Below are 26,830 nucleotides of genomic sequence, written 5' to 3'. Positions count from 1 at the left end.
ACAAACAGAAACTCTTGTTTGCAAAGAAAACAAAGTAAACAGTATTAATTATATCCACATTTTACTTGTAGGGGAGAGACTAGCACTTGGAAATTTTTAATCATATCCAAACCTTGACCTTGAAAATGTGCCAAAATAGAGTTTGAGCTGAGGGTAAATGTAATCAAGTCAGAGACATGTATTACAGGGTTATTGTAGAAGTCCTCACAAGAAGTTTTACATACCCAGGAGATTCAAATCTAATATTCTACTGAGAAAGGATTGAACATGGTAAAGGATGTACATAGAAATTAGAAAAATAAACTGGAAAGATTATTTGAAGTCTAGAAAACCTGCTTTTTACATCTTTAAGTAGCTTTCCCATCCTTGTGGGGCTTTTTTTGGTCTTTGTTTAGCTTTTTTCACTGTCGTTTGTTAGTTTTTGTTTCGGTTGGATTTTTTTTCTCATTTAGCTTTAATTCATTATTTTTAAGAGGTTATGGTTTTTGTGAGATGTAAAAGGTTGTATCACTTGTAAAATTCAAATAAATTAACAGTGATTGTGTGTGGCATATGCAAGGTACCATGCAAGGCCCTTGAAACCTCCAGACTGCTGTCTGGGGGGTAGGCGGGTGGATTTCACACCACTAAAATCTACAGCTCTTTGAAAAAGACCGATGTAAAGCTGTTAATGGGCACTTGTGACACCTATATCAAGCACTGGAAAACAAGAGTGAGGACTTGAATACACAGCTTTTATGGGCTATGCTAAAAACACATATGGGCCCTGTGGCTCCATGTTTCACTCCTTCATATTCTCCCTGAAGATTTTTCATCACAGAACATTCTGCAGTTGCTAGAATTTTATTATATGACTATCTTAAGAAGTACAATTCTCAGTGCATTTTAGTGAAGTGCTTGAACTGCTACATAATAGTAATATTGTCCAGAAACTGAATTGGGTATATGTTAGTTTCTTTGAAGATGAGGAAGGCATAGATATGGAACTGCTGTTAGTGCTGCTGTTGTGTGTGGCTCGCAGTGAGAGGTGAAATACCCTGCACTGGAGTGGGTGCTGTATTAGCTGTGGTACTGCTGGGAGAGAGACAAACATTCAAGCACCCAAAGCTTTCTCCAGGTCACTGAAAGCTCCTCTCCTCTTTCCAGCTGATCTAGCTCTCCTGCTAAAAGACATAACCTCGCTTATAAACCTTGTTCTGCTTGTGCCACCTCAAATGGTGACTGTGTGTGGAGGGTGCACTTGGGCCAAGCCCCCTCCACAGGCATCATAGGCGGCTTCTGGAGCTGCAGTGCTGTCACCAAATCCACAGCCCTCACTGAACTGCTGAAGCAGTTGTATCTGATGTGGGATGTGAGAAAATTTATTTCTCTACTGCATTATGTCCTCCTTTTTCTCACCAGGCTGCTCACCAGCATTTCAGTCATCCCAGTGCGTATACAAACATTTTACATCAGTAAAGCAGAGACAGGGACTCGGGTCCTCCCCTGGTCAGTGTTTCCTCTTCTGTCTCTGGGTAGGCAGAATTCAGGTTCAGCCAGGGGTGAACCCACTGTCCCTGTGTTTTGAGCAGGACACGTACATGAGGGTGAGGTGAGGTGAGGTGAGGTGAGGTGAGGTGAGGTGAGGTGAGGTGAGGTGAGGTGAGGTGAGGTGAGGTGAGGTGAGGTGAGGTGAGGTGAGGTGAGGAGGGGCGCAACATGCTTTGCTGGTTGACGTGCTGTGCTGGTGGTACTCAGTGAGTTTTGGCTGTATCTGGGTGCTCTCCACCCAGCCCTATGAACCCTGCAGGCATTATATAGGATGCTCAGAAATGTTGATGGGCCTATATGTGCCTAAGGCACTTGGTGCTTCAGGGGCTGGGCTGCAGCAAACTGCAATTTTGAAGACTTTAATTTGTCCCTGATTGTCCCTGAGGGTCTGGCACTGCTTTATGGGTCTTTTTAGCCATGAAAGTCATCCTCAGCACAGCCCTCCAGGGCACCAGGCACTATGATTTGCATACCATTCCCCTCGGGGCAGTGATGAGCAGACAGATAATTGAAGACTGGTGGTGTTTTGAGAAACTGCGGTGAGGAGGGTGTACTTTCATGTGAGCACAGCCTGGTTTGTGGATCTCCCCAGCTCATGGGGTTGCAGAGGGCATAGCTCCTCGGCAGTCAGTCCTGTGCCTTCTGAAGTTCCACCTGAATGTGAGGAAGAACTTATTGTGAGAGTGACTGGAACAAGCTGGACCAAGCTGCCCAGAGAGGCTGTGGAGTCTCCTTCTCTGGATATATTTACCATCCTTAGAAATGTGCTCTAGGGAATCCTGTTTGATTAAGGAGGTTGGACTAGATGAGCTCCAGTGGTCCCTTCAAACTTTAAATCACATTTTTATTACACACTCAGAGAATGGTTAAAGTCCTTTATACACAGGAATCAGCTCTACTTGATATGTTGTGCCTCTCTGACTTTGTTAAGACTCAGGGTGTCTTCAGTAAGGTACTCAACTCTTCCCATGCTCACTCTGACTGTTGGAAGTTCATTTGGTTTCCCAGTGCTTATACCTGAGTACGACAGATGTGGCTACAACTTGAATTTCTATGGTTTGTCCAAAGGTTTTGTTCCTTGAAATTCCTATTTTGTGCACTCAACTGACTGTTTTTCTTGGCCACAACTATACATGGATGCTGTGTTTGGGAGGATGAGAGCTCCGAGGCACTATAGAGAAGTCCTTCACCTTTCTGTCTTTCGTGTTGCTGTCAACCTTACTGGGGGCTTTCACCCTGGTCCCCCAGTCACCCCAGATATCCAGCATCCAGGGCAAAGTTGACAGGAATAGCTAAAAAGGCTCATTTTATTGCAGTCCACTCCATCCCCATCCTCTGACTCAGCCAGCATACTTGATTTCTCTGCATTCCTTTTCTCATTAGAAAAACTGCCCAAGAAAAATGAGTTTATGTAAGACTCTAAGTACTGCCTTGCTTATATTAACTCTATAGAATAGCCTTTGATACCACTTCCCATAGCATTCTTCTGGAGAAATTGGTTATTCATGAGCTGGATGGGTGCCCTCTTCACTGGATTAAAAAACTGCCTGGCTGGCTGGGCCCAGAGAGTGGTGATAGAGTTAAATCCCTTTGTTGTCCAGTCTCCGAGGCTCAGTAGTGGGGTCAGTTATGTTTAATAACTTTAATGATGACCTAGACAAGGGGGATGAGGGCACCCTCAGTCAGTTTGTTGCCCAGCAGAAACAAAGGAGGGAAACAGAGCTGGAGAAGGGTCTGGAGCACATGATGAGGAGAAACTGAGGAAGCTGGGGCTGTTTAGCCTGGAGAAAAGGAGGCTCACGGAAGCCCTTATCACTATTTACAACCACCTGAAAGGAGGCTGCAGCCAGGTGGAGTTTGTTCTCTTCTTCCAAGTAACACGTAACAGGATGAGACAAAATGGCCTCAGGTTTAGACTGGATATTAGGAAAAATTTCTTCACAGAAAGTGTTGTCAAACTGCCCAGGGAAGCTGGTGGAGTCACTATCCTTGGAGGTATTTAAAAGACGTTTAGGTGTGGCACTTAGGGAGGTGGTTTAGTGGTGGACATGGGTTTGGACTCAGTGATCTGAATGCTTTTTTCCAGCCTGAACGATTCTGTGACTCTGAATGTTTATAACTGGAAATGGCACAGCACGAACGTCTCCTGTGAGGCGCCATCTGGTGCCTCGTTGTAAGCTTTGCATCCCGTATTAAACAATCACTGTAATCATACAAGCCTGAAAAGCCAAAGGACAATTTTTATGCACAAAAACTGAGGAAGAGACATTTAATATTCTGATGATCTTGTTAAACTTCCTTTTCAACATGTTTCATTTAAGCCTTAAAACTTCCACTGAATTGCCGAATTCGTGGGCCAGGAATACATTATTTCAACTTTAGTCTTTTCTTTTCTGATTGGTAAAATGGCAATTAGTTGCTGAAAAATTAGTTGCCAGTGAAATTTTTCCTGAACAAAATCATTACACCTAGTTTATGCTGATAAGTTCCTTTTGAATCTGTGGGATAGCTTCAGGCACAATCCTTGTGACAAAAAGAACATTGTGCATCTGACTGTGTTCAGTTCAGAGCTACTAGAAAATGTCTTACATAACACAGATGAAAAGGATTAGCCATTTCAGAGTCATCACCTATAGTACTAAAGGACATTACAAATGAGCTTAATTAATTTTATATACTTGTACCATGGACTAGGAAACATAAAATAAGCTCTTCCATTTATGTAAAACTGTGAAGTTTACAAGCTCCAGTGATGTTACATGAATTGAAGAATGAAGTATGTATGTTTGAATTGGTAGAAGTAATTCAAAATGGTGTATTTTTTTTGTTTTCTTTGTTAAGGTTTTTTTTCTGAATGGCCATTTTTAACATATGTAGGAACTTTCTTTCAAAAAAACTGAGGACCTGTGTGTTAGGAAGATATGCAGGAACAACAAACACTCTGAAATTGAGAGCATCTCAAAGACTTCATGTATTGGTTTGAGCACACAAAATTGGCCAACTGACTTGAAATTCTGCTGTGTTTTGCCTGAGTTCCTTGGTGAACCAAAGCTCCTAGCCTGGAGGAGATTTTGGAGTTGCTGATTCCCGTATTTTGCTCTGAAACGATGAACTCCATTAATTAAGATACATAGGCAACACCGTTGAGCAGTTTCATTTGTGACACTTTAGGTTTCCCTTCTGCTGCGGTCACACACGGCTGTACTTACCTAGCGTTTGGGGATAAAATTGCTTAACCACAGAGGCTATACCAGAGGCTAAGGGCAAAGAATTTTATAGTAAAACCTTTGATGATTACTTTTCTTTAGACCTGTAAACACAGCTTTTTGCTAGAAAAGTAGTGCCTATTGCAACCTTTTTTTTTAATTTTTTTTTTTTTTTTTACTCCAGATAGTGATAAAGTGAACATTAGAAGATGGGTCTTGAATACATAGTCTCAGTTTGTGCAAGGAAAAAGAATACAATGTCCTCGTGTGGGGATTTTCAGCTAATTACATTGCCTCGAGCCTTGCAATGCAAAGTTGCAGCTGCACAATGGAGCCACTTTCGGTTAAGAAACTGCATAAAAAAGGATCAGGTCCTAGCAAAGGCTGGCAGGGTGACAGTCGGGCGGCAAAGAGAAGGGATTTTTAGACTCTGTCCTGTAAAGCTACATGGTGGGGGAGTTATTTCAGCAGGTAAAAGTTACCTCTAAACAAAGTTCAAAATTGTATGTGTTTAATACTGCAAAATATTTTAAAGAAAACTGTACTGTGTCTTTCAATGCCAGTATAGAATATGGGACAGGTCCCAAGGGAAGCTCAGTCCACCCGAAGGCTTACAAACCTTGACTCTGTCCCTTTAAATGTAATTGTTAGTAAACACTTTCATGAAAGAAGCTTTCATCAGAGAAAAAAAAGTGGCAAACTACAGTGGTAAATAATTTGCCTTGGCAAATAATATTTAAGCCACTGATCTGAACCGTAATTCTGTTCAGCATTATCATTTGCTTTGTAAATAAAAGTGCTTATCCAAACAGCCAAGTTTTCTGTTGTTGATGAAAATGGGGAAACGTGGGGCAGAGGGAACGTGTCACTTCCCTTCCTTTCTGGAAGTCTGGGGTTTCCAGCTATTCAGATAAAACTGCTTGTGTTTCCATCGATACGAGCCTTGCCCTGCCACAGCAGCACGGGAGAACACGGTTGAAAAGTGCCCCCCTGCCCCCAGCTCTGAAGGTGTCTCCAGTTTGGAGAGGCCTCTGCTCCGCAGCCCAGTGCGGAACTTGGGGAGCACCCGTGGAGAACGAGCCGGGCGCTCCCCAAACCCGCCCGGCCGTGCGAGGGCAGCGGCGGCGGGCGCACCCCGGGTCGAGCCCCTCGGCTGCCACACCTGACACCGGCCGGGCCACTTTTGCGGGGGGCAGCGGGAGATCTGCCCCCCGCAAATGCGCAGCCCCCAGCGAACTTCCCCCCTCTTCTTCTCTGAGCCAGATGGAGCCGCATTTGGTTTCTCTTTTAAGCATGTTACTTTTGTGAGGAGAATAAAACGAGCAGGAACAGCTCTTGGCCGCAGCGGCACAAGCGAGCCCTGCTCTGCCAGAGGAAACCACATAAAAGCGCGCGGGTGTGCGTTTGGGGGGAGGGCGCAGCGAGCGATGATGCCTGGAGCTTCTTGCACTCGGAGCTGCGATTTGTGAGTGAAACATGATGAAATCACCCCCTGGACAAATCACACGAGCCTGTCAACCTCACCAGGTGGGATTACTCGTAGCTAATAGCCTCAACTCCCCGAGCAAACAGAGCTCTGCGCTCACTATAAAAAAAGGCGACAGTGCGGCGCAGGCTTTTCAAGAATTCCCTGGTATGGCTAAGCAGGGCTGCGTCCACTCGCACCAGGTAGGAGAGGAGAGGAGTGTGTTTGCTTTTAGAGGAGGAGTAGCCCGTCTCTCCTGAATAAGTTCCTACAAAAAGGAGCGTTTCAGCTCCAGAAAGAGATGTTTTATTCATAAACCCCTTCTGGTTTGTGTTACTCTCCAACGGTGACGCTGTCAGCTGCTGCTCCAGTGATGGGAACTGCAGTGCTAGGGAGCTCCAATGTACTGAGGACCATCTCTGCCCTTTATGCATAATGCTCTTAGTGCAAAAGTCCTGCTTCTTGCACAGTTTGCTTACTTTGCTGTTTTACTTTTGCAGGTTATATCCTTATTTGCTTTTGCCTTTGGAGTAAATGTCTGCATGGGATTTACAACAAATCGATTTAGGAGATCTGAAGAATGGGATGAGGGCCCGGTCTCAGGTACAGTAACAGACATAAATTGTACATCACCGTATACCCTTATGTTATAGACTGCGGTTAGAAACCATTCATACTCTGTAACAGTAGTTTGCTTGTTCCTTTTCCCTCTAGGATATAGAGAAGAATAAATAACTCACTGAGCCCAAGTCAGTTGACCTTTGGGACTCACCTATAGGTCTCCTATTTACTTAAACTTTTGCTCTGTGTGCATGTGACTATGGAAAATTTAGCTTATTTTAGGACTGAGCACTGTCAGTCTCACAGAGACTGGTCTCCTCAGCTCCTGAAGTGTTTGCTGTGTTTTGTACTCTGCATGGCTTCCTTCTAGCGCTAAGAGAAACTCCCTGATGGCTTTAAGGGTGGTGGATTTATTTTGGTAGCATTGAAGCGGTTTCTAGAAACTTGATTAATGCTTTCAAGAGGCACTGGTGAGAAAAGCTTTTGGGATTTCTGTGGCTCCTGAGGTCATGCTGGTTTGTGAACAGTAGACGGCAGACATCTGACGGCGGAGAGGGCTGGGAGAGGAGAGCAGGTGTTCGTGCAGATGTGCTGTCACCGAGTCCTCTGCTTTTCTTACGCCTGCTACTTTTATTCTTCGGAAGACAGCAAGAACATGCCGCAGGATGAACTGTTATTTGTGTTGTGGGGCAGCACAGGGTTCTGTGAGCTCGAGCATAGTCCAAATGGAAAAATGTGTAAACCAGACAACTAGTCTTTTTTTATTCAAGAAAAAGCAGCCTTGATTTGTGTCTCTGCTCCTTTGGCAGGAGAAAGGAAACTCGCGGTCATTGACTTAGAGCTGGTAAACGTAACTAAAGTGAAAGGGTTTCATTTGCCGTGCCTGTCTGTAATGATAGGCTGTGAAGTTTAACTATAAAATGGTTTGCCATGGCCAGAGTTTCTTCTGTTCCTGGTAATGTATCTGTGTTGTCCTGTCCTCCCTCTTTGAGGAATTGGTGTCTAATCACAGCCAATATCGGGGCTGCTGGTCACTGAGTAGAGACATTTTAGGTAATCAAGAAGATAGTGGCTGTTGCTATTGATCTTTTTAGCAGTAAAAGAAAAGTGGTTTGAAAAATAATTTCTAAAAATCTTCTAGGATGTTAACTGTAGAACCGATGTGTAGTGTCTGTAATAGGGATGGGAAGGATTTGCATTTCAAATGTTCAACACCTGAATGGCAGTTGCTTTGCTTTCACTGGTGACTGTCCAGGGTAGGGCTCAGCTGGTTTTTCCTAAAGACCCAGAGGTCTGATATTGGGGTCTCATGGCAGCTGATCAGTACCAACTCTGCTGAGCCAGCCAGCACTGTTCAACACCTCCAGGGCTGGGAACAGTAGCTGTGTGCTCCTTCCAATAGCAGGAGGGTTAGCTCAGCATTCTAAAAGAGTAGGAAGAAACATAGGATCTCTTGAAAAGGGCGGGAGGTGGGGTATTTTGGAAATATATTGAAAATTTGTTTACAGGTGGGACTGACCCAGCACCTGGCATTGAAGTAGTCCAGTCAAGGGTGCAATAATGAGAGACAAAATAATGGAGGATTTTGTCCATTCTGTGTTTATGTAGCTGGGTTACTTTTATTGCAGGAGAAAAAAAAATTATAGCAAAACATAAAGGTATATTGTCACAGTAAAGTATAGACAATAAAAAGTTACACTGGAGATGTACGGGGTTTTAGCAAACTGAAAGCACTGTGATCAAAGAACCTTAGTCACTCTTAACTGCATGACTTTCCAATTATACTTCATTAGAAGAGAAGTCCAATGAAATATCCAGAAATAAACTTAGTATAAACTCTTTTTCAACTTCACTCTTCTTTAGTTTATTTGCTCCCAAGTGTCTTGACATTGAGAATTATTTTATGTTGGCAAACACTTTCTTTACCAAGCATTATTGTAGAAACCAGTTTGTTATTTCTCCAGAAGTATGCCATGATTGTAAGCAAATTTTTGTTTTCATCTAGCATGGAACTCTGCTGTGAGCCAAAAACATAATGTATTTTTCCTAGTCCCTTGCAAATGCCCTCCAAAGTACCACCACGGTGGCTAAAACACCCCTTCTTTTTCTCTTTTAACAGTGTACAGACGCATGTCTTTACGCAGTTAAGATGTTTAATATTTGTACCCAACAAATAATTTAATTGAAATAAATTTTTTACTCAAAATTTTAAGATACAATAGAGAACCAAAGCTCACATTTTTCCTTAACTTTGCCTTTGTAAGTTTCTTTATGAACTTTGTAAGTTGCTTTATGAATTTTCTTAGCCATCTTTTAAAGCTCTTTCACGGAAAATGGCCTTAGTAATCTTTGAAGCATGGTTCTTGATCACAGTAGGATAACTTAATGCTTTGGAAGCAAAAATACTTGTTTTTCTCTCTTCTCACTGTAGTTTTAAGCATGCAATTAAAAATGGAGTAATGCTTTTCTTCTGTTGAAACACTTGTATTTTTTCTCTTACCTGACTTTCCATTTGGATTTAACTCATTGCAAAGATGAAAAGTAAGTTCATAATAGGAGTAACATCTAGCAGAACAAGCACTCCAGATGTTTTGTTTAAGTATTTGGTTGTTCCATATGGGATCCAAAATGGCAAATTTTTACTAGGTAGTGTCCTTTTTATAATGACTCTCTTAGCATGTTTATATTGTATAATCCTGTTTTAAACACTACTGCAAATAAATTGATTTCATTTTTTTTAAACCTTTTAATCAGACAGAATCAAAAGAAATAGTTCGATATGGCACTTTCTAAGATAAATATAACACCTTTAAAATGGAAATGGAACAGCTTCCTTGAACCTAATCACAAAGGCACTATTGCCCTGTTTAGCTTTGCTCTCTAACCCATGACCTAGAAGACAATTAAATGGCTGTTTTGAATTTAGTGGCAATAAAAGGAATGGATAGAAAACAGTGTGAAAAGTTTTATGTATGAAATACTAAAGGAGGGATCTTCAGGCTGAGGTCCCTATGCCTGCTGTACCATCAGACTGCAGGAGCTGTGGAGGAATGCAGGAATTTTGAAAATAATTTTAAACTGCCTGAGTTTGTTCTATACAGGGGTTTCTGTTAGTTTGAAAGTGCTCACCAGGGAGAGAGCTCCTGATGACATATTTTCAAACTATTCTGCATGTGCTAGTACCTGTGCCATGGCATTGTACACGACCTGAAAATCATGGTCTGGCTGCAAAGGCAAGGTCAAGCATGAGAAACAAAGGAGTGCTCTTAATGTATTTGGAGAAATTCAGCAAGTTCTCTTTTGTGCTGCCATATGGAAAGTGTCCTACATTGACTCAGGACGTGTGACTTGAATTTGCTGAGTGATTTGGGATAATTCACTACATCACTAATGAGGTGGTTGTCAAGAGATGTGAAAAAATTAGACAAGGTAGGTAGGCTAAACCTTTCTTACAGGAAATGGAAACCCTACTTGCAGTTATAGAAGATGGAGCTAGAAGGGATTTGGAACAGCCATGTAGACTTCCATATCCCAAGACCTGGTCAGTTGTTACAGAAGTACTTCTGACAGATCTAGATCTCCAGCCCTTCAAAATCTTAAAGCTCTGAGATTGCACAGCTTCTGTGTGGGTGGTTTCTGGTACAAATGAGCTGCTCTTTACAACAGGTTGGCATTCCTAGAACGCAGTTAATTGTCTCTTACGTAATCTGCAGTCAGATTTACACCTTCTCTTTCCTAAACACATGTTGATGTGTTGGTTTTGGATTTTTTTTTGGCCTTCTGAAAAGGTTTTCCTCTCAGCCCTTTGAAATGAAAAGGGTAATGTCCAGGTAAAGGTTTATATGCTGGTATGTAATACCTTCAAGTTTCTAATACTTTTGATTTGCATCTTACTGGATCTGTGATTAGATATAACCTACTTTACAAAAAAGAAAGTAGTGGAAGAGATTCAATAACATGAAAATATTTTTGGTAGTAGATTTTCAGAAGCATTTGATAGGAAAGAGCTGTCATCAAAAATAAGGACCACAGCTTCATAGCTCTGAAAATTTGAGTGTTAACATGATTTGAAACAATTCTCACTAATGGCTCACTAAGAGCATGCTTGCAGGGTGCATACCTATAGAGTGAAACTTCACTGTGTGTATGATGTATCTCACCTGAGTGCTGCTGATTGAAATAAAACCCCACAAACCCAAAAAGATGGAGTTGTCTGCTACTACCTTTTCTAGCAATTATAGGAATGTGCCTGGACGCTGCTATGAGCCACAATTGCAACCATGGTACATTTGGGCTTCTTACCTATGATCTTGCTGTAGCACTGATTTTCTGACAGGTTTACTCCCTGAAGCAGGTTGTGCTAGTGTCCAGTCAGTGCCACTCCAAGGGAAGTGATGGAGCAGTAGTGCATAAAAGTCATAAGCATTTGGTACTGCTAATCGTGGTGAGGTTTGCCAAACCCAAACCAAACCATGGCCTAAAAGAAAACAAAACACAAGACAATTTCAAATACTTAATTTTAATAGGTCTCTCAAGGAACAAAAGGCATTGTGAAATTTTCCTTCTAACACCCCTATATTTAAAGGATAACATATATTCCTTACTTCATTTCATAAAATACAATAGACCCTAGAGAACAGCACACAATTTTCCTGCTTCATATAAGCTGTTATGTAGGATTCCCCTACAAGAAAAACTTTTAAAATATATAAAGTGTATAAAGTAGTAAGTTTTGGGAAAAGAGCAGACATATATCGGCTGTGACATTAAGGGCCCTTACTAATAAATAGATTATTGAAGTCCAATACATTATTCATGGTCTGCAGACAGGCAGCCCTCCATTTACTTATATACATAATAGTTATTGATTTCTTAAATACTTCTGTATTTTTTAAAGTTTTTATAATTTAGTACTTTGCAGAAGCCCATCAAAAAAGCCTTGGTTTATTTCCCCATTAATTTATAGAGCATTTTGCAGTTTTCTTTCACGCTTCACATTGATTTGACACCTTCCAGTCTAGCAGACCAAGTCCTGCTGTCTGCATGTAGATTAATTGGAGTCCTTTCCTATGTAAACTGTCCAGCCAGCCATGAAAATGTCACTTGGTTTCTGAAAACAAAGGCCTGCTTCTGTGGAATAGCTGCAGCTCCTGGAATGGGGCCTTGGAGACTTCAATACCTTTCTGCTAATGATCTCTTGATTGTTACAGAGGTAAAGCCAGGGCTGTTTCTTTGCAGGATGTTATCACAGCATGCTGCTTCCTTTTATTTTCCCCAAAAGAACAACTTTTTTGAATTTGTTCTTTTTTTGTTTGGTTTCTTTGAGCAATTCTTCTGCGCTCCCTTCCCTTTCCCAGAGCAAGCATCCAAGATCTTGCTCATTCGAGTGGCTCAGGGCTGAGCTGCCTGTCCCATTGCTTGCCAGCCTGACAGATGTTACCCTGTTTCTTGTTCCACACAGTCCTGTCAGATTCCCCCTGGATCAATACCTCTGGCTCCTGCAAAAACAGATGCTTTGAACTTCAAGAGGCAGAGCCTCCTGGCTGCCGCTGTGACAACTTGTGCAAGAGCTACAACAGCTGCTGCTTCGACTTTGATGAGCTGTGCTTAAAGACAGGTATGATGGGTCTCCTGTCCTGCACTGCCAGGCCCTGCTGACACCTGGGTTCTGCCAGTGGTCAGGACCTGCTTGAGAAACCAGCACTCCTTGGCATAACCTGCATCTCTTCCTCACCTTGCCTTGGCCAAGCAGGCTCAGCTCAGCCCAAAATGCAGCCCAGGTTTCCTTGCAAGGGGCAGCAGAACTGTGCACCTATTGCTCCTTACTGCGGGGAGCAGAAAAAGAAGGGTACTCCTCATACCACACTGAAAAGCAGATCTTCTGACACAAAATCAAAAGCAATAATCTGTGTTCAGGCACACATCTGATCTCTAGTTTACAATCAAAAGCCATGGTAAAAACTGGACATTGGTCATTTTGTGTCAGCCATCCTTTTTCATCCTAACTGCTGATTAATAGTGGAGCAATTCAAGCTCACTTGAGAGCGTGCCTTGGAAGCTGGGATCATTGAAGGGGGACGGGTCCTCTTGGAGCAGGGGACAGCCAGGTCTTGCTACCCATGCCCCAGACCCTGATTTCCAGGTGTTAGGATGCATATTACTGCACTGGTAGAAACATTTGACTTCACTTTGTTGGACCCTGGGGGATGGAAATATAGCAATAGGTTCATTTTCTGGTTTTGGCTTTTTTTTTTTTTCCATGAGTCATGGGTAAGGAAAACTTCAAAGAGGGACACGAGTTATATTTTACTTCTTAGCAGAGTGCATTTAAATTATTAGTTGTACCCATCTCCTTCAGTGTTTACACAGTGGTCAGAGTTGACACAGGTGCCTTTTATTTTTGCTATTGAACTTGTTCTTGCTTTATAATAAGCAGCCAGAAAAAAAGTGTAATGATTAAAAATATCAGTGCCCATGGATGTGCCATGCTTGAAAGTCCTGACTTCCTCAGTTCTCTTTATGATTATATAATTTTTATAGATTGGTACCAAGAAAGAGTGAGCTAATCTACTATGAAGACCAAGTTTGGTTCCAGGCCAAAAATTTCTGAATTTTAGGCTGACTCTATTCTGCCCCTGCTGTAAATGGCTGCAGAATGAGAGGCACTTTTTGAGGACTTTCAGCATGATGTCTGCTACCAAAGGACAAAATTTCAGTTCCTCACCCTCCTGTCCACAGCAGACACATGTTCATATATGCATAAGGATAACTTTATAGCCCCTGGGGCTGTTGTGTTAGCTGTCATATATTCCCACAGCCTTTTTTTCAGGCAATTATCACATGTGTGATCTGTAAATATTACACACCTATAGGAAAAAGCCCCAAATGAAGCAGAAAAGGGGATAAAAGACATTGCTCTAATGTGTGGTTTTTTACGGGGTGCATGTTGTCTAAAGTGATTTTTCTAGTTTCTTGTGTGGGCCTTATTGTGGAAAACCATATGTTTAAAACCATAGGCCCTGTTCCAAAGCAGGGTACCTAATTTAGACAGGCCAGATCTTAAATTCATTTGCAAGAGGCACTCACAGCAGCCATGCCATGCTTTACCTTGAAGAACAGCTCTTGCTTTTTCATATCTTTGAGGTTGGTGCTGGATCTGCCCTCTGGGTGAGGAGCTGATGGTAGGAGTAAGGCATCACTTTGCATTAATGTAGTCTCTTTTCTACTTTCTTATTTTCTACAGATTGAACAGGGGACTGTAGTAATTGTGAGGAAAAGCCAAGATTACCCAAGAAACACTGGAATTCTTAGTTTGTGCTTTAGGTTCCACCATTAATCCGTGAAGCTCCTTTTTTATCTTTTCCCTTCTATGTTTTTTTTGGCATTCAGATTGTACAAATGGAGTACAACACCTGAGGGTAGCAGAAATACTCACACTCGTGTTTGTGGAGGAGCCCTCCTGCACTTGCAGGGGATGAGGGTCATTTTTGTTTCTGACATACCTACTTTAACGACTAGAGTGTTTTCCTTATAGCGTGAATAAATACTTTTTGTTTTGATTGCAATCTCTCATTCTTGCTTACACTGAATATTTTAGCTCGGGGCTGGGAGTGTACCAAAGATCGCTGTGGAGAAACCAGGAATGATGACAATGCTTGCCACTGCTCTGAAGACTGCTTAAGTAGAGGAGATTGTTGTACTAATTACCAAGTCGTTTGCAAAGGTAGGTCTTTGGTCTTTCTACCTCTTATCTTTCCAAACCCAACAGAAGGCAGAGATTTCATCCAAAAGAGGATCTCTCCTTGTTTTGCTTTGATTTTTTTTTTTTTTTTAGGAGGTGGGGGAAGTGGGGAATTGCATTTGTAAATTTCTGGGCGATGGCAGAGGTAAATAATAGGTTGAAGGATGTTCTCTGCCTGTAGAGGTAATGGTAGGTAGAGACGAGGCGAGGTGGGTGAAGAGTAGTTTAAAGCAAAGCTCTGAAGTGCTCAGATGCGTTTTTCTGCATCACAGGGAGTGCAGGGATATCTAATGATCCCAGAAGGAACTGAGCATTCCTAGATATGTTATCTCTGTCCCAAAGACCTCTCTCCACCCCCACCACAAAAGCTCCTGCTCAAACTACTTGGCCTAATATCTCTAGGCTTTGTTTCTTGTGGAAGAGGAGTTGCAAGAATGCAAGGGCTATTGCTGGGTTTCAGATGACCATGACACACGGTGGCTGGAGAACAGCCCACAGCTTGGTGGGTGGGTGGGGGTGAGGACTTAATTGCCATCAAGTGCTCTGCTCTTTAAGAGTGTGGATGCCTGTCTAGTGTGTCTGCCATTGACAGCAGGTCTTCTGGTCCTTGGTAATGAGCTCTACAGGTTTTTGCTTTTGTATCTCACCTAGTTCTTAGGTTTTTTCATTCATTAACTTTGCAGGGGCAAGGGTTACAGTTTGAAATTGTTTCACCATTTTGGACAAATGCGAGTGTTCACAAAATTGTAATTGTCCAGATCCATCCATACACTGAAAATGGGCCTTTTTGTTTACTTGGGTTTTGCTGTTGGGAATCCAAATGGAGTGTGTATTTTTCAACAAATCCCTGTAGATTGTCCTTCCCCTTCCCAAAGAAACCAGAAGCTGAGACCACTTAAATACTGGTATGGTTTCCAGTTCCTTTTTCCTGAGCTTCCTCTCACAAGCTTCCTCTCACAAGACAGAGGAATTCTTATGTCTCTAGCTTTAATGTACATAATCTTCATTTAATTGGGTAATAACAATCTCATGATCGTGGAACTCTGACATGACTAAGCTTTGTGTGAGAGCAGTGTTTCCTTTTTATTCATGCCTTTGCCTATCTGAAGATAGTGTGTTGGGGTTTTTTCCCCTTGGAAATTGTCCATTCACCTCCTTTCATGGTCAGTTGGAATTGCTGCAGCACACATTTCCTGCAGGTCTTTTCTATGATGTTTTTTGTTTTGTTCTTTTAATTGAATTGCAGTTCCTTTAATAGTGCCAGGTTCAGAAAGTAGGGTTGTTAGTTAAGAATTTGGTTTTTTTTCAATTGATCTGTAAAAATGCAAGTCATGAGCCACTCTATAGACAGCATTCAGCAGTGAAAACCTTAAGAAAATAGTTGATTACACAAAGTAATTTTAACTAATGTAGCTCTGAAAGAGTATTTAAAGCTTTTTTTAGCTTGAGTCTCACCTGATCCATGAGCTGATCACCTCTCCAAGCCAGCTGGAAACTATTTAGAGTTGTTTTTCTTCCTGAGAGTGAATTTTGTTTTGTGCCTTTAGCCAGCTGAATCAGCTCATGGAGACATCAGAACTCATGGTAGGAGGGTGGGAATTCACAGCCAGAAGCAGCACTACCTGTTTTTGACAGATCAAAAATAAAAAAAATTAAAATAGATGACCACTGCGTCTAAAGCATTACCACTGTCTCCTGCGGTCAAAAGGACACTTTTAACTCCAGTTTTAAGAGCTGCTTGTAGAAGTGTTAGTTTGGGTATTTTTGTTGAATTGAATATAACCAGATCACTTGTTCAGCTTTGTGAAAAGACATTCTCATTATTCATGGGAAGTATGACAAGTCAGTCCATTAACTGGAACTAGACTTTATTTTTTTATGTATATTTTTTGTGAAACCTGTAGCTGTATCCACAGATTTTGTATTTTTTGTTTTTTGAAACTCCAATGTGACTTTTCTGGTAGGAGAAACCCACTGGGTGGATGATGACTGTGAAGAGATAAAGGCTCCTGAATGTCCAGCAGGGTAAGTGTTTTGCTTGCATCTGGAAAGGCAAATGTAGCAAAGCCAGTGGTCCCCAGCTCTGCCTTGGACCTCTGCCCATCACATTTCTGCACTGGCTCTGTCATGTGAGTTGGATGCTTTCCTGGGATTCACCATTTCTAAAGTTAGGCTCATAATATTGTAATGCATTTGCCTTTATTTAGGCTCATAATATTGTCATGCATTTGCCTTTGTGCTGCTGGATGAGTAGTGGTAGATGATATTTGGGGTTGAATTCTTGGTCTTCAATCACCTGCTGTCGGGTTTGCCTGCTTCACTTACATGCATAGGGAAGGTAGCCAGACTCCTCTGAAGTCAGTGGAAAGGCCTAGGTTGCTCTGCTTTCAGTAAAATTCAGGTTAAGCCATACGTGAACACAGTTCAGGCCATTTGTTTTTTTAAGTGGAATTTTGTACTTTTAGCATTATGCCCTTAAATTAAAGGATTTCTAAAGTGCAGTGGGGTACAGACTTACTTAGTGAGGAATTTGAGCACATGAGTAACATGGAGAAAGAAAGTAAGTAACTTTTGAAACCATTTCTCTCACTATTATCCCTAAAGGAAAGCATCTGCTCTGGTGCTGTGTTGGGTTGCAGCTCAGCCTGTGCTCTTAGAAGGATAGTTTGGAGGTGCTTCTCCTGGTGACAGTGAGAGCTGCTATCCCCTGCAGCAGATGACATTAAAAGCCCAGGTGTGTCCATCCTTGGCATGTATCTGCCTGCTTGGACTTGACTTTCAGTAGCAGTAGTAAATTCAAAAAGTAATAAAGTAAGAAGAAATACTGTCATCTTTAGTATGTTAGGATGAACTGTGCCTCACAGAGCATGCTCCAAATGCCCCATGGACTTCTGTTTGAGAAAGACCAACGGTCATAAGACACGTGGTTTTTAACTAGAGATTGTGTGCTGGACTGGGTGCTTGTGCATGGTACATTTCCGTCTCCATCACCTTCTATAAGCATTTTCCTTTATGGGTTATATCTTTATAGCTCAGGGAAGATGTCTTTTATATTGGATATCAGCCCTTTCACTCACTGTGAGTGAGCACTGGCTGTTACTAAGTGTGAGGATTATCAGTTTCTCATGGTCTGTTAAAAAGACCATGTAGACTATGTAAAGACCATGTAAAAGACTATAGTTTATGCAGTAACTGAACTTCTGGATTTCCTAGAGGCTCAGTGAGCAAGTGGAAATTAAAAAAAAACTAAATATTTGAAATGGTGCTTTATATTCCTGTTGCTTTTGTCTTTAGCTTTGTTCGTCCTCCTTTGATCATCTTTTCTGTTGATGGTTTCCGTGCATCATATATGAAGAAAGGGAACAAAGTCATGCCCAATATTGAAAAACTGAGTGAGTACCTGTATTTTCTGTCAATAAATGAAAGACAGTCTCCTGCAGTCCAATTGCTTTCATTGTTTGTTGGGCAACAGAAGGGTCAGCATGGAGATGAAATGGCAGAAGTCCCCTTTAAATTAGGTGATATCAACTGGTGACTTGAAAGCACCCTGAATAATGCAGCACACAGCTGCTGCTTTGGGAGATGCTCAGAATCAGTGACCTTGATGTGGCTTTGTCAGCAAAGAAATTAATCTTTAGTACATGATACATATCATGCATGCTTACAGGCTAGTTGGTAGGTGCCCACAAAAATTTCCACTTGGTTCAGAAATGTCAGAGGTATGGGTAAGTGGCTGCAGAAGCTGTATTTCTATTTCAGCCTGGTAACTGGCTGAAAACATGTCCTGCACTCACGCTCCTGGGAATGGGAGTCCCCTTGGGTTCATGGAGGACTGGGTGCACTGAATATTTGAGCTTCTCTGTACTACATGGTAGTTTGTGTGTGCCTGTACCCTTGAAATGTGTTGGGGTTTTTTCCCCTGTGTGTGTGCTGGCCCTCATATTTGTGTAGCCAACTATGGTTGGGTTTGATGATCTTGAAAGTCTTTTCCAACCTAAATGATTCTGTGATAGGGGGGCGGGCTGAGGCCACAAAGCCCAGTGTGAAACTGCAGATTTGGTGTATTTATTACTTAAAATAAACCTGTGTTTTCTCAAGTTGTTTTACTTAAAAAGACACTTCCAATGACTCCAGATGGAGACTAGCTCAGGGAAAAAACCCAAAAACAGTCTATGGGAATATAGCTGGTTCTGTAGTCATCTGGAGGCATTATTACAGTTGTCAGCTGTGAAGTACAAAGAGTGCATGAATAGATTTACTACTGCCCTTACTGCTGATTGCTGTTAAGCAGCAGAAAGTTCATTTAAATTAGCTAAAATTTAACTAGTTTCTGCATCATTTTGAGTCACAGAAATTACTTTTTGTTTGGTTTTCCATGTCTAAGAGCTTTGCTTCCTCACATTTGCATTTGATTTTTCAGGATCTTGTGGTACACATTCTCCTTATATGAGACCTGTTTACCCTACAAAAACATTCCCCAACTTGTACACCCTCGCTACTGTAAGTCCTTGGGAAGGATTTTTTTTCATGATAAAATGTTGCACTGGAGTAGAAATGTGTTGTGGGAAGCAAGGTTTAAAAAAAAATAATCTATATTTGTGTAACTGTTTCATTGTCCATCCTTTTTGGTATTTATTTATGTTAAGTACTTTCTTCATTTGAAGAAACAGTATCTAAGTATTTTCTTTTATTTTGAAATGGTGAAATGGATTGGATCTCACCATATACACTGTCACAGCTTTGCTATGCTTTCTTATGCCTGCTCTTGCAGTTATTTGTACTGCTGCATAATTACAGGTCAAAGTTTTCCTAGGGGAAAAAAACCACCCCTGAAATGCTGCCCTGAATACAACCAGCAGTTGTTTCTCTGCTGGAGCAGCTGGAGTCAGTGGGGCAGTGTGCAGCTGCTGAGTGTGTCTGGCCCTGCAGAGAGAGGAGCCATTGCTGTGCTGCAGTGGCAGGGCTGGCAGCCAGGCTGTCCCCACACCTGTGTGACACTGGTAGTGCTCCCAAAGCTGCCATAAGGGACTCTCCACCTGCAGCTGCAATTCCCCCCCCCCTTTTTTTTTTTTTTTTTTTTTTTTTTTTTTTTTTGTTTTTGTTTTTGTTTTTGTTTTGTTTTTTTGTGCAGCCACTGCACAAATGTTTAAATGGATGAGACAGGAGCATATGGAGAAAGAATAGGTTGGGAGGGGAGAGGGCCCAGAGAAATTTCTGCACTTCTCTCCTTCTCTCTGAATTGCTTTTACTGCAGAACAAATTGTGTATAAAGCCATGGCTTTGAGTGACCTGCCTCCATTTTTTTTCTTGGAAATAATTTATCTAACAGAAGCAATCATGAAGATAAAAATAGTATAAAATGGAAATGCTAAGTGTTACTCTTGCAACCAGAGAATGAAATTACTGTGTCCAGAAAGGGCATTCATAAAGAAGAACTGAAAGTACAAACAGACCTTGTTTTTATACATTTATACTTTTTCTTTGACCTCAGACTAACTTTTAAACAGCGTGAAAAACTTGAAAGTACTGAGTAACAGGAGATTTTTATTCTTTTTAACACAATTCAATAATCTCTTACTGCTTTCATTGCTCCATGTGCTTATCTGAAAGTAAAAATCTTTTCTAATATGTAGTTACAAAGATATTTATTTTAAAATAATTTAGTGGTACTTTCAGATAGCTAGGAAGCACTGCATTTGTGTGCATTAGGGTTTTACTAATTAATCTACTTCTGCACAAAGGGACTCTATCCTGAATCACATGGGATTGTTGGCAATTCGATGTATGACCCAGTGTTTGATGCCAGCTTCAGTCTTCGAGGGCGAGAGAAATTCAATCACAGATGGTGGGGAGGTCAACCAGTAAGTTTCAAATTCCCTCCTACTTTTTTCTTCCTCCCTCTTCTCCCCTCCCCCTGTGCTTTGGAACACTGCCAATAATAATAATTAAAGAAACCATATGTGAACAATTTGTACCTAATCCCTACCCCCTCCTCCCCGGGCTGGACCTCCGTCTATCAGTTTAATGTAATGTTTTGAGTTGGCTTTTGCTTTTTAGAATAATAAATCCATTGACTATGAAAGGTGCTTGCACTGATAAGTATAAATTAGACACAGCTAGGATAAAACCCTCACTTGAGGCAGCAATGTAACACTGATTTTGTTACTATGGCATAATGTTTCCTTTTCATTATGGGTTTCTTAGGTTTTTGTCCTAGTAATGTTCTTGAGAAGTTTTAGCGTAAATATTTTGTCAGCATAGCATGGCATAATTTCATAATTATTATTAAAGTCCAGAAGTAATCACTGTTCCAGATGCTGTGGAAACTTGAGAATTAATTTCTGCATTGAGCACAGCAGCAGAGGCTGGTCCAGTCTCTTAGATTAGTGTTGGACTTGGTTTGTCTAGGTCTGAGCCCTTATTCTAAGCAAGGAGATGGAGTCCTTCCAGTTATTCTGTGTTACTGCAGCAAAGACAGTTTCCTTGCTTCTGCTGCACTTTCCCCATCGGTGCATGCTGTGGTGGCTTTCTTTGACAACAAAAGTAAAACCAGTAAGTTTTACGTGCAGGAAGCCAAGGTGCATGCACATTTCATTGCACTGATTGCTTAGGGAACTATGGTTTAAATAGTCCCTGATGAATTAACCTCACAAAAGAGTGAGATGGTAGAGGTGAGGAAATTGGAAGGGGTTTGGGAGCACCATAATCTGTCATTTGTTTGCTAAATTGATCCATATCATCCCCCAAATCTCTTAAGACAGACGTATCCCAAGAAGCTAAAGGGAGTTACTCTGACAGTTGTAGGCTTAGCAAGTGTCTGTGTTGTCTGAAGTCATTTAGTGCGCAACAAATGTGAGACAAGGCAATTTAGAGCTGCCGGCAGACCTGTGACAGGCAGATGTGTCTGGCTGTAGCTGAGCCAGAATGAGGCATTCGTGCTGTTGTAAAATCTGTCAGTGAGTGTAGGCACTCCCTTCACTCCCTTAGCTTGCTATGACCTGGGTTAGCTTTTGGCATGGGTGGTGAGGGGAAGACAGGGTAAGGAACATGGCTATTACCTTTCCAGATGGAAGCAAGGAATCAGGATCAAAACTAGGAGCAGTGAAAGAGCAGCAGTATGGTAACTTCTTTATCTCAGCTACAGCCAGAGCCACACAGTTAAAACCTGCTCCAGTCTGGAGTTGAGCTCATAGATAATCCTGTGACTCAACTGCTGTGTGACAACTCATTAAGCAGCTGGAATTTAATTATGCATTGCAAATTTAATTCTGCTTCTTACCTTAATCATGGTTAGGTAGGAGTTAGTGGAGAACTAATTGTTGGGACTTGTACAAATGTGTCTACTTTTAAAATATGATATTTTAGAAGTATGATATAAGTCTATGAGTACTTCATCACCTGCTGTGTTGTGTGGGGAACATAGTTAATTCCCACACCTATGCTACACGAGGGAATAAAAGATTTTTCTGGATGAAAAATTTCATCTGAGAAGAGTTCAAGAAAGTTATGTAATAGTGGGTGACCTTATGCTGGATGAAATCCTCAGAGGATGGGGTGTGTGTTTGGGGGGGTGTTGCATACCCAAGTAGGGATGATAAAATAAACCAGTTGTTCTGAAGAATTGTTAAAAAGGAAACACACAAATCATGTAATATACTGGACATGTCTTTGGAAAATTGGAAGCAAATGCACAGAGGAAGGACTATAATTCAATCCCCATACACAATAATATGAGGGAAACACATAAATTGGGCAAACCTGATAGAGTGGCCGCAATAGCTGGATAAGGAGATGATCGACTTCTTGCAGAAATATGATATAAATTATACTCTCTCTGCATGTGCAAGAATTGCACATTTGATAAGAGAACTGCAGATTTTTATAAGAGAAGAAGTTATTTCTATGTATTGTTTAGATGCAGTCAGTTTCTAACGCCTTTTTATAATTTTCTTTAAATATGACATTGACATAGACTGCCCAGAATAGCTGGGTGTTGCAAGATGAGACAGTTCAATTAAGGGGGTAGAAAGGGATACCTGGTCTGTGTATCAAAGGAATCCTGTCTGTCATATCACATATTTAGCTGGCTCCTTTGAGGTCCTGGATCTCAAACTGAAGTACTCAAAATCTACAGAGTTGGGATATGGTTTGCACAGGATTGGAAATTACTATTTTTCTGTACAAGAAGGCAGAAAAAGTGTCTGAGACCTCTGGCTTTGTATTATGGCTAAAATGCCTAGAAGATAATGTAATTTAACTTTGATAATTTCTGAAATATTTTCTTGCTCCTGAAAACTGGCCTACTGTATATGGCTCTATGAAAATGTAGGGGGGGTTGATGGTCTTTTTTTCTTTCTTTCGTTGTTCTAATACTCAGTCTTTTGCTGAAAAACAGCCAGATTACCCCAGACATCAGTGGGATTTGGCAGATGAATATCTGAATGCTTTTACTCCACAAATTATGAGAAATTAATAGCATTAGGAAAGGGAGAAGGGGGGAGAAAGTAGCTTGGAAGTGTTTCAGGGTGTTGTAACTGGTTATGGGACTTCCTGATTTAGTATACAATGTTGATTTATTATATAAGCTTAAAACAACCTTGTTTTCAAAACAAAAGTGTTTCATAGGAAACAGCCATAAAACCACTCCTCATACTGCAACAGCATCTCAGAGAAATGGTGAGCTTCAGGGCCCATGGGAGAAACTAAGTTTACTGCTCTTTTTCATGACATTGACATTCTTGTTTTCATCCCAAGTAACTTCAGGCACTAAATTTAGGCCCCAGCTGTGTTTGGCTTCTGTTAAGCACTAGTTTTCCCTGTCTTGGTTTGATGTAGTGAGTTTAAGCTTACAGTACATATATTGGGATTTTTTTAAGTGATCTTTCATGATCTTTAGAAATAACCCATTAGCCTCTCCAAGGTCCAAAGAGGCAAGGTATACAACTGCTGGTTAACAGGGACAGAGGCTCCTTCACAAGGTAACCTGGCTTGTTTGGGTCCAAAAGATGTCTTTCAATACACAAATATCATAAGAGTACTGATGGATGTTTAGGATGCCTTGTATGTAGCTTTAAATTAACTACCAACCTTTTAAAGACTACAACCCTCAAAAAAGGGCTGTCTTGAGATGCTAATCCTTAAACATGGCCATCATACCTATACCTAGGTATCAGATGGCATGTTGTGAAGCTGTCTTGGTAGTCTTCAAGGTATGCCTGTGGATATTAGCTATCATCACCCTGCATTTTAACTTGACATACCTGATTCATCCAAATTTATGTATCAGTATTTAGATAAAGTGATTATTGGAATTTTGTTGATTTTTGTCTGTCTGATAATTACAGAAGGAGCTTCAGAAGGCTGTCATCTGCCTCTCGCTGAACAGGTCTTGCAATCACTTTGTTGATTGGTAGGGGAAACAGAAGGAGAGATGTAATTCTGTTTTATAAGTACTTCTTTTTATGCAGCTTGAGCCATGAACAAGCAACAGGACTCTATTTATTTAATAGACTTCTTGTACCAAAAATCTTCTTGTCTGGGCAAGAAGGCAATGCTTATTTGCCAAGTCTGGGAGAACATTTTTGTCATGCAAGAAGTGTGGAAGGGGCTACTCCACATTTTACCTTGTTGGCAGAAAAAATTGCAAATGGTGCAGGAGTGGTATTAATTCTACATGCTTGCACCAGTCTTATACATGTTTCTTTACTAGGAATTGCTGTGATTTCCTCCTTCCCACCTTTGTCTAGATGTGAAAGGGATTTCTCATTGCTACATGAGCCTTTGATGCAGCCTTTGATTCATCTGACACTTCAAATATGTGTCAGCCTTTGTGATGTGGGCTCTTGTTTATTCATGGCAGATTCAAACCAGGGAGGTGTCCTACTTTCTGTGCAGGATTTCAAAGAAAATTCCACAGCTATCTTGAATAACTCTGGATTAAGTACTTGCCCACCTGTGTGCAAGTGTTTCTAGCAGTAAGAAGGGAGAACCTGGGACTTCCATGTTCCATGTGACACCTAACCTATTGCTTAGCCTTGTCTACTTTCATCCATAAGTAATGGAGGAGAATTGAAGACATTCAGCACAGAGGATATAAAAATAAAAGTAATTGAATTTACAGGATGTGTTTAATATATATCTAGGAAAGCATGTATACTATTTTTCAGGACACAGGCCAGTGTACCAAGTTTGAATCTGTGATTGCATAATTTAATAGGTCTTTCTGTATTGGAAAAGCTAGATATTATTTGTTTCCTGTGGGATAGTAGGAAGATAGAGTGGTTGATCTCATTATTTTTCGAATATTTATTCCCTTTCTCTCTGCTTAAGCAAATTAATTCAGAATCATGTCCTTATATAGTTTGCAATACAATTAAGCTTGTCCCCTACACAAGCCAGGAGTGGACATTTGACATGGTTAAACAGCTGACTATGAAATTCTAATATATTTACAGTTAAACCCAACAAAATTATGTATGGCAAATGAATTGCACAAGCTCACAAATGGTACTGACCTTTCAGAACAATAACCCTTATTTGCTTCCTAATTTCAGCTGGTTTGAATGGACAAGGTAGAGAGGGCATCTGGTAACTTTTTTCTGTCCTACCCTCCGGCACAACTTGTAGACTGCCCTGAAAGAAAATGAATTTAACTTAGACAGTGAGAAGTGTTCACTGGTGATAAGACTGCAGTAAGAGTTTGCTGCTAACATTTCTATTGAAGTTATTATCCTATAGCCAAAGTACTAAATAAACTTGTGTGCTTCCATCAGTTGCCCCAGTCTGTTGTCTAATTTTGCCTACCCACTAAGGGGTCTGGGTAACAAAGGGTATTTGTAGTAGAAACAGCTACTGCTAGATGCATCAGCAATGTCTCAACTCTAAAACATGATGAGTATTTTATTTAGAGCTTGATCAATGCAAATAGGAATTCTTCCAACTCAATATGGCTGCTTCTCTGCATGCTGAAAGACATCCACAAACGTATTGCTGAGTAGCAGTTTTACTTACCATGGTGTTAGTGTTGAATTTTCTTAATTTGGATTTAAATAAATCAAAGGGCTGGCTGGTTTGTGGGTTTTTTTTTCCTTTCACTTAAAAAACAAAGGAGAGCAGAGGTCCAGTAGTGATATGTTGAAAGCCTGAGCTGTATCAGGACCTGCCTGCCAAAGTTAGGTTGGAGTCATTGAGACTCACTCAGATGTTGTAGACAGATAGGGGCCCTTTGATTTGCTGATTTTTGACTTCAACAGATCCTTGTCTTAGCTATTCACCTTATTTCAAGTGCAGCAGACACATGTACTCATCTAAACTGCTAATGCCAATGTAAATGGCTGCATTCCTGAGGTGAAATACTGGCAGGTGCAGCTTTTCCCTCTCTGAAGCCTTTGGGCTGAATGCCTTTAGGCTGCACTGACTGCTCTTAGGACTGCACAACTGGGAGTGATCTCCACTTATGTGCATTACCCCAGCCCTTGCTGTTTTCATGAAGCACACTCTATGCTCAACAAGAATGAAAATATAGGGACCACTTTCTCACCGATGTGCTGGCTACTTGGCAATATACCAGTGATCCAGTTATTGATCTGTCAGGATGACAAGTGTTTTACTTGCCTGGATGGAGGGAGAGTTTCTTTTAGAGCGTGTTTAAAATCCATGCCTAAAATACACAGGGTTGGAGGCAAATTCAGCTGTGTAAGGAGCAGCACAGGATGTCTTCAGCTGCTGAGGGTAGAAATTGGCTGGTCTCATTTAGACAGCCAGGCAGACTGGACAGTTTGGGCCTGTGTGGACCAAAGTACTAGGAATTCAAACTAGAGCTTGCAGATGGGTAAAATCCAAACACAGAATTCCCTGGACTTAGTTTGTTAGTACCTTCCCAAAGATATCTGCAAAATTTAGAATGTGCAGGAACACAGACATTTTCAAAGAAAAATCTGCTGTGGGGATAATGGCTCTCCAAGTAGAGCAAGACAGAGCATAACAACAGTAGGAGCTGACACACATTTCATGCTGAATATGTCTTTGACCACTTTTCTCTACCAGGACTGGGCTTTTCTCTATGAATAAATCTGCAATGCAAAGGAAATTGCTTTAAGTGTGGACCCTTTTTCACCTCTGAATACCATGATGCACTAATGAATATGTAATGAATAACTGCCTTAATTAGACAGTATCTAGGCTGGTTATATACCCTGACTGTGCTGACTAATGTGGCACAAACAAGCATCCTTGCATTGCAATCCTACTTCTGACTGCAGTGTATGGGCTGAGTGACATGGTCACTGGATTGTAGGCATGCTTCCTTTCCTGTTCACTTGCATCCTT

General features: G+C 41.1%; 1 protein-coding gene across 7 annotated transcripts in view; it reads left to right on the top strand.

Annotated features, from left to right (window-relative positions):
• Positions 1-6,100: 6,100 nt before the first annotated feature.
• Positions 6,101-26,830, top strand: part of ENPP2 (ectonucleotide pyrophosphatase/phosphodiesterase 2) — a 56,260-nt gene continuing 35,530 nt past the window's right edge. For 2 of the 7 annotated variants that reach the window (XM_050970642.1, XM_018913336.3), the window contains exons 1-8: positions 6,101-6,263; positions 6,702-6,804; positions 12,224-12,379; positions 14,360-14,485; positions 16,468-16,528; positions 17,798-17,895; positions 18,924-19,003; positions 20,245-20,364. In XM_050970642.1, coding sequence (XP_050826599.1) covers positions 6,213-6,263; positions 6,702-6,804; positions 12,224-12,379; positions 14,360-14,485; positions 16,468-16,528; positions 17,798-17,895; positions 18,924-19,003; positions 20,245-20,364 — 795 coding nt within the window. In that variant the 5' untranslated portion in view covers positions 6,101-6,212. The other 5 variants (XM_050970645.1, XM_050970644.1, XM_009087797.4 and 2 more) reach the window with 3 other exon arrangements.

The sequence above is a fragment of the Serinus canaria genome, chromosome 2, assembly GCF_022539315.1.
Source record: "Serinus canaria isolate serCan28SL12 chromosome 2, serCan2020, whole genome shotgun sequence".
Taxonomy (NCBI): Eukaryota; Metazoa; Chordata; class Aves; order Passeriformes; family Fringillidae; genus Serinus; species Serinus canaria.
The sequence above is the reverse complement of the archived record's forward strand: the minus strand, read 5'-3'. Positions and strand labels throughout refer to the sequence as shown.